This window comes from Meleagris gallopavo, chromosome 1 (assembly GCF_905368555.1).
Source record: "Meleagris gallopavo chromosome 1, MGAL_WU_HG_1.1, whole genome shotgun sequence".
Lineage (NCBI taxonomy): Eukaryota > Metazoa > Chordata > Aves > Galliformes > Phasianidae > Meleagris > Meleagris gallopavo.
Window position 1 is genome coordinate 97,794,389 of NC_139404.1, and position 6,000 is coordinate 97,800,388.

The 6,000-nt window shown below is 36.7% G+C and overlaps 1 protein-coding gene across 1 annotated transcript in view; it reads left to right on the plus strand.

The window, feature by feature from the left end:
- Positions 1-5,767, plus strand: part of CXADR (CXADR cell adhesion molecule) — a 29,617-nt gene extending 23,850 nt beyond the window's left edge. The window contains exon 8 of the mRNA XM_085241360.1: positions 5,192-5,767. Coding sequence (XP_085097486.1) covers positions 5,192-5,233 — 42 coding nt within the window. The 3' untranslated portion in view covers positions 5,234-5,767. The remainder of the gene's footprint in view (positions 1-5,191) is intronic.
- The last annotated feature ends 233 nt before the right edge of the window (positions 5,768-6,000 follow it).

The window sequence follows — 6,000 nt, forward strand, 5'->3', positions numbered from 1 at the left end:
GCAAAACAGTTAGCCCTGTCTTAATAGTCTTGTAAAAGAAGAGAAGACACTCATTAGATAGTTTCATAAAATTTTTGTGGTCCTCACATATGTAATCAGGCAATGCTTTGGGTAATGTTTCTTACAAGGTCTGTCTTGTTTCTTCACTAAGCTTGGACTTGCTGTGAGCTTACTATTTCAAACTTCTTTGCAGCTGGAGGGGCTCTGTAGTTACATTGGTAGGTAAGAAATTACTAGATCACTTTGGAAAACAGTTAATGCAAGCTACTTAGTCTTGCTTTTTTGTCTATGACAATTCTTATCCATAAAATCAAAAGAACAGAACTGCTTCTAAAGAAAATAGCTAATCAAGGAGCAAAAGTGAATTGGATGAATGGGAGAAGCTGTGAATATTGTCTATCTTTCCAGGGCTCAAGATCTTTTAAATTCGTAATTCAATTGATGAATGACTATACCCAGGTACTCAGTTTTGGGGAGGGGGAAGTTTTGAAAACAGGGATTCTGTAATGAGTTTATATTGCTGTAAGTCAGTGCCACCTTCACATACTGCTGCTTAGAATACTTAAATTCTCAGTTGTCTAGTTGTCCCTGTTGGCCAGGGAACTTTGAGTAAGAAAGTTAACAATTAGATAGTAGCAACTGATAGCTGTATTTTGGGTAGTGTTTTTTTGTTTTGTGGATAAGTACAGTCCTTGAACTTTTTTTTTGCTTGTGTTCAGTTGTGTTGGTACAATTGTGTGGATGAAGGACACTTCTGCCATATTATTTAGAAAAAAAGGCAGTTTTTTTTAGCAGAGATCTTGATATGGGGTTAGGGTGAGTGGGTGGTGGGAGGGAAGGGATAGCGTTGCAAAGAAGTTGAGTAAGTTGGTTATGCAATTTGATTATGTAACAATTTTAAAACAGCAATATTAGAATAGATGTTAACATCTGAAAGCACATCATTTTACCTTCAGTAATCTAATTTTTTCTTCAGGGAAAAACCTCTTGAGGCAGTATGTCCACTGGGAAGCTCAGAAAGCTGTGTGATGCAGTGACAGTTGTCCCATTTCTCAGGGCTGGAAGCTTTGGTTCTGTAAGCGGCAGGCAGGCAGGGTAAAAGTTGAGCTAAGTAGCTGAGGGGTAACAGACTTCTTTCCAGGAGTACTTTTTGATCTCCTTATTTCATATTCCTTGATAATACTTTAATTGCACAGAAGTGTGCAGCAGAGCATCCTTTCTCAGTGTTCAAGGTCTCTGCAGCTGTCAGCAGCAACTTGCAGCATCTTGCTAGTCACATGAATGGACAACGTTTATAAGAAACTACTTGCTGAAGTCAAAACACTTGATCTTATCCATAGGAGATTAAGATAAAAAAAATTTACTTCAGATTTCTTCTTACCTGTAGAAAAGGTCAGGTAGGAGGGAAACTGTTACCCTTAAACCAGAAGTAAAAGCAGCTGGAGGTAATGCATGAAAACTACTGAATGGCTTGCAACTTCTGAATGAGATGACAACTCTGGGGCACAGCTGGTGTTTTGTAGAACTTGTCAAAAAGCTTATGTTTTCGCTGCCAGCACTGTACTTTTTAGCCCAATAAATAGAATGTCCTTTTATGTCACTTCCAATCCTTCCAAGAGTAGAAACAATTCATGTAAGCTTGGAAGAGCTGTGAAATACAAAATAAAGCTTGCAGTTACTTAATGTAGTCTAACCTGTTTCTTGTGGCCTTTGAGTACTCTGGGATTTTTCTTGTGTGCCAGTAGCTTGAAGTGGACGGTTTGGCCCTAATTTCGTCCCTGTATTCTATAATCTAACGTGAAATTGCTTAAGAATTGCAATGCCTTTCTCTTGCTACAGATTTGAGTTTCGGTGAAGGTCACTTCTTTATGTAACTTATTTGAATTTAATTACCTTGTTATTCCTATATAAGACAGAAAACCCGCCATGTTTGAAGTACAGAACTTGAAAAATGCTCTGTTCTCCCATGCTTGCTCCAGCTGACTTCAAAAAAAACTGTGGCTAAGTATGAGCACTTTGGATCAAAGTAATCCATTTTCTGTTTGAGAATACCGATTGCCCTCTGGTGGCTGACCTGTTGGCAGCCTTTAATCCTTCTTTTGCTGGTGCTAAAAGACACTGCACAGTTCTACTTACGGCTAAGGAATGCTATGTTCTGTCAAAAGAGAACACAGTAAATTTCTTAAACAGTTATTTTCTAATTGTTTGTTCAGGAATATAGATTAAGAAAGTGACTGTTGCAATCTGCATCAATTAAGAAACTTTATTTCTCTGTATAAGCTGTGACAAAAAGCTGTAAACTGTACAGGTATCATTAAAGGAAATGCGTAGCTGAGATATGAGTATAGGATTTGACAGATATTAACAGTTTTGATGCAAAATACTTCTTCTGTTATCCTTACAAAGCCTATTGCTAAGCTGTAAGTACAAATTTGCTACATTCCTTATACTTTAAAAAAAAAAAAAATCACTGAAGCCTGATTGTCTACTGTGGACCAGAGCTTAGTGATGATCCTTGAAATACCTGTTTTGCTAAGGCTGAAGTTAAGGTCAACAGCATTGTTTCTTCATTTGCAGGCCTTTCAGGGAAAAAAAAGTTTCTCAGACCTCTTTAATTATAGCAGTTGGCTTTCTTTCAGAGGCAAGACAATGAAAAGTGCGACTTTTGTAAAAAATAATATACGGTTCTGATCATGCTAGGCTTGCCTAATTGGAAGATATTGAAGTTAAGCATTAATTACATCTTCTTAAAATTGAAATTGTTGCTGTTTGAAGATTAGTGGTATTATTTAAATAAGATATACCAGTATGATTTTTTTTTTTAATACTGGATGATTTGGGTAGGCAGGGCTGAACTTCAGACAACCTTCAGAAATACTTTATTCCTAGATGAAAGATCTGAAAGCAGTGTTAAAGCCTTTGTGCTGAGCAGCCCTATTTTCCTCAAATTAGCATAATTTTCCTGCCCTCGGTTATACCTGGGCAAGCTAGGATTTTAATCAGCACTCTGAGAGGCTATTAACTGACAGCGAAAATTGGGTCATTACATTACACATGTGAATTTTATTCTGACAACATTTTGTGTCTGTGACAACCATATTAGCAAGCTAACTTGCTGCTGGCTTTATGGTTTGTTTCTGAGGGGAAATTGCTGAAAATGCAAGGAGTTGTAGGACATCTTTAATGCGTGAGGTGGCCAACAGAAGTGCACTCACCTGCAGCAGTGACAATAACAAAATAGTTCCAAGGCATGGAAGTAAAGGATTAGAGTTGAATTCCTGGTTACGTCATCTCTTTGCCACGTGATTTGTTTTTCTTATTTTTTGAACACTGGGAACATCTCCTTATTTTTATCAGTTTTCACATCTTAGAATCACAAAATGGCTTGGGTTGGAAAGGATCTTAAAGATCATCTAGTTCCAACCTGTCTGCCAGGGGCAGAGTTGCCAGCTACTAGATCCGGCTGCACAGGCCCCCCAGAGAATGGAGATAATTCTGTGGACTGCTAGAGACTTTAGAACTAGATTTGCCCATCACATTGCTTACTTTGCTTACTTGCTTACTACAAGACTAGCCATACACACTTAAACTGCCAGACTGAGATTTTCTTTCCTGCTGTTGCTTTATCACAGCTACATGAATAAGTCCTAGCTGCATGCAAGGCTTCATTTGCCAGTCTGCATTTTTCTTTTTTTCTTTTTTAAATAAAGATTTACTTAGATGAGGAGGAGTAGAAAATGAAGACTGAAAGTATCAGGATGGTACAGAAGGGAAAATGGATTAGGTTGTATTTGTTTGATGTTGCCCTTCCAGCTCTCCCAAGCATTTGATTTTTACCTTCCACTTCTTCTAAACAAATGGGCAATCAAAAACTATCATTCTCTCTAAGCTGGTTTGTGTGTGCCACATAACGGACTTCTGTTTTCACACGCAGGCAGTGTTAATTGTCTTTAGATTCATTTGTGGAAGGGAGTGAGCAGGACAGACTTGACGGAGAGCCATCGTTAGTAAGCCCCATCAAATACAATTTTGGGCTGATGGCGGTGTTCTTGTTCCCGCAATAGAAGAGTTGAGGACAGATAGATGCATTAAGTTGGACTGGAATATAAGTTCAAGAGAAAAAAAGTAACATTGCCAGTATCTTCCCCATGGAGAGCATGGTAGATAAATGATGCTGAAAATTTACTTTCTCACATTTTCACATGTAGTTACTCATTTAAAAAAAAATTGAAAACAATTTATAAACAGCAACCAGAGTAAGATGGTAGAACACTGCTTTGAATTATGCTTCCAAGCAAGGTTTTTGAAGGTACTCATTTTTATTATCGCATGCACCTGGAAGGTTTTACTCAAAGTGTAATTTAAATTGAAATGTGACAGTTTGTGAGGAAGAGCATGAGATGTTACAAAGATAGCTTGAGTCAGCTTTATAGTTACAGATTTGACAGAGAAACAGTGGTGGAGTTGAGGCATGTTTTAAACATCTGCGAGGACTGGGATGGTAATACAAAAAGTCTTAATAGGTTGAAATGGTGGAGTAAGAAAATGAGATCTTTCTAGTAAATGCAGCAGATGTATACACGTTTGTGGATTATTAATTAAGAAGAGCTGGTTTGTGTATCATGTCTTGAAAATGAATGTTGTTGACTGTTAAGTATTTTTTTATTGAGTACAGATGCATCACTGGATACTTTGGGGGAAAAAAAAAGAATGTTTAGCAGTAAACAAAAGTGTGATTCTTTGATGATTCAAGTTACTGGGATGAAACTGAAGAAACAGTCATTCAAGCAGACTTACTCAGAAACTTTAAAAAATGACTGTAGTGGGTCTGTGCTGGGAAATTCATGAGAATTTTCAAATAACTTAGTTGAAAATGCTAGAAAATTTGTGATGAATTAAAATTGCATTATTAGCCAGATGAAGAGTGATCCTATTAGTTGTTGCTGACGCTGTTGACTTGAGTGGACTTGAAGTGTGTTCTTGGCAAACTCAGTCATTTCTTTTCAAGTTAGCTAATAAATACTGTTAGCTTGCTAATCCACTGCACTTGCTTTACATAAAACAGTGGTATAAATTCTTACCTGAAAGGCCATCGTTTGGATCATTATCTGAATCATGCATTTAATTGCTGTATATTAAACTGCCTGCCCCATTTTTAATTTAGATTAATGATATTCTTTTTTTCTTATAGTCTGACATCGCACACAAGATTGGTGACATAACAGTGGTATAAACATGAAGAAACACGCATCATTTTTTGCATGAATTTCAAGTATGGTGAAACTGAAGTTCATAATGAAGTGCTGGTTTTTTATTATTATTATTTTTTACTTTATCTCACTTTAGATCCAGGACTGTAAAGTAAGCTGTATTCAGTTTTGTAAGTACCAAATACGTTCAAGAATATTTTTAATGCCAAGTTTACAGACATTTTTCATGCTCGTTCTGTTTTGAAAAGCATGTACAATCACTCCACTCTGCCTCACTTCCACGTCGATTCAAAAACTTGTCGAGTTCACAAAATCAATCCAGGTAGCAAAAATACAGCCTTAAGCAGCGGGGCACTGAAAGAGATTTTAAACTTTGAGTAGTAATCCCTAGCCTTCTGTCCTGCTGATACGATAGGAAGTGCATCATCAATTCAGTCAGTTCATCATCAATCAGCTGTAGTGATACTAACAAAGACTTGTAATCTATGTTTGAAATGCACTGTATTTTAAGATTGTATATATTTTATAATACTTAATAAAATATACTTGAATGTCAAGGCATGTTTCAGCATAATCTGTTAATGCCGATGTTGTAGTAATTCATGTCTATACAATGTCTCATTCTTTTTCTTCTCAGCTTTTACCCTGCAGGAAACTGGAGAAAAGAAGAGTGCTCTCTTTAAAGAAAGCTAATTACAATATTTTTTTCCTTCTGTGATGTGAAACTTTGAGTATTGATTTCATAACAAGAATCTGCCTAACCATAGGAGATCACTGTAGACTGATAGTG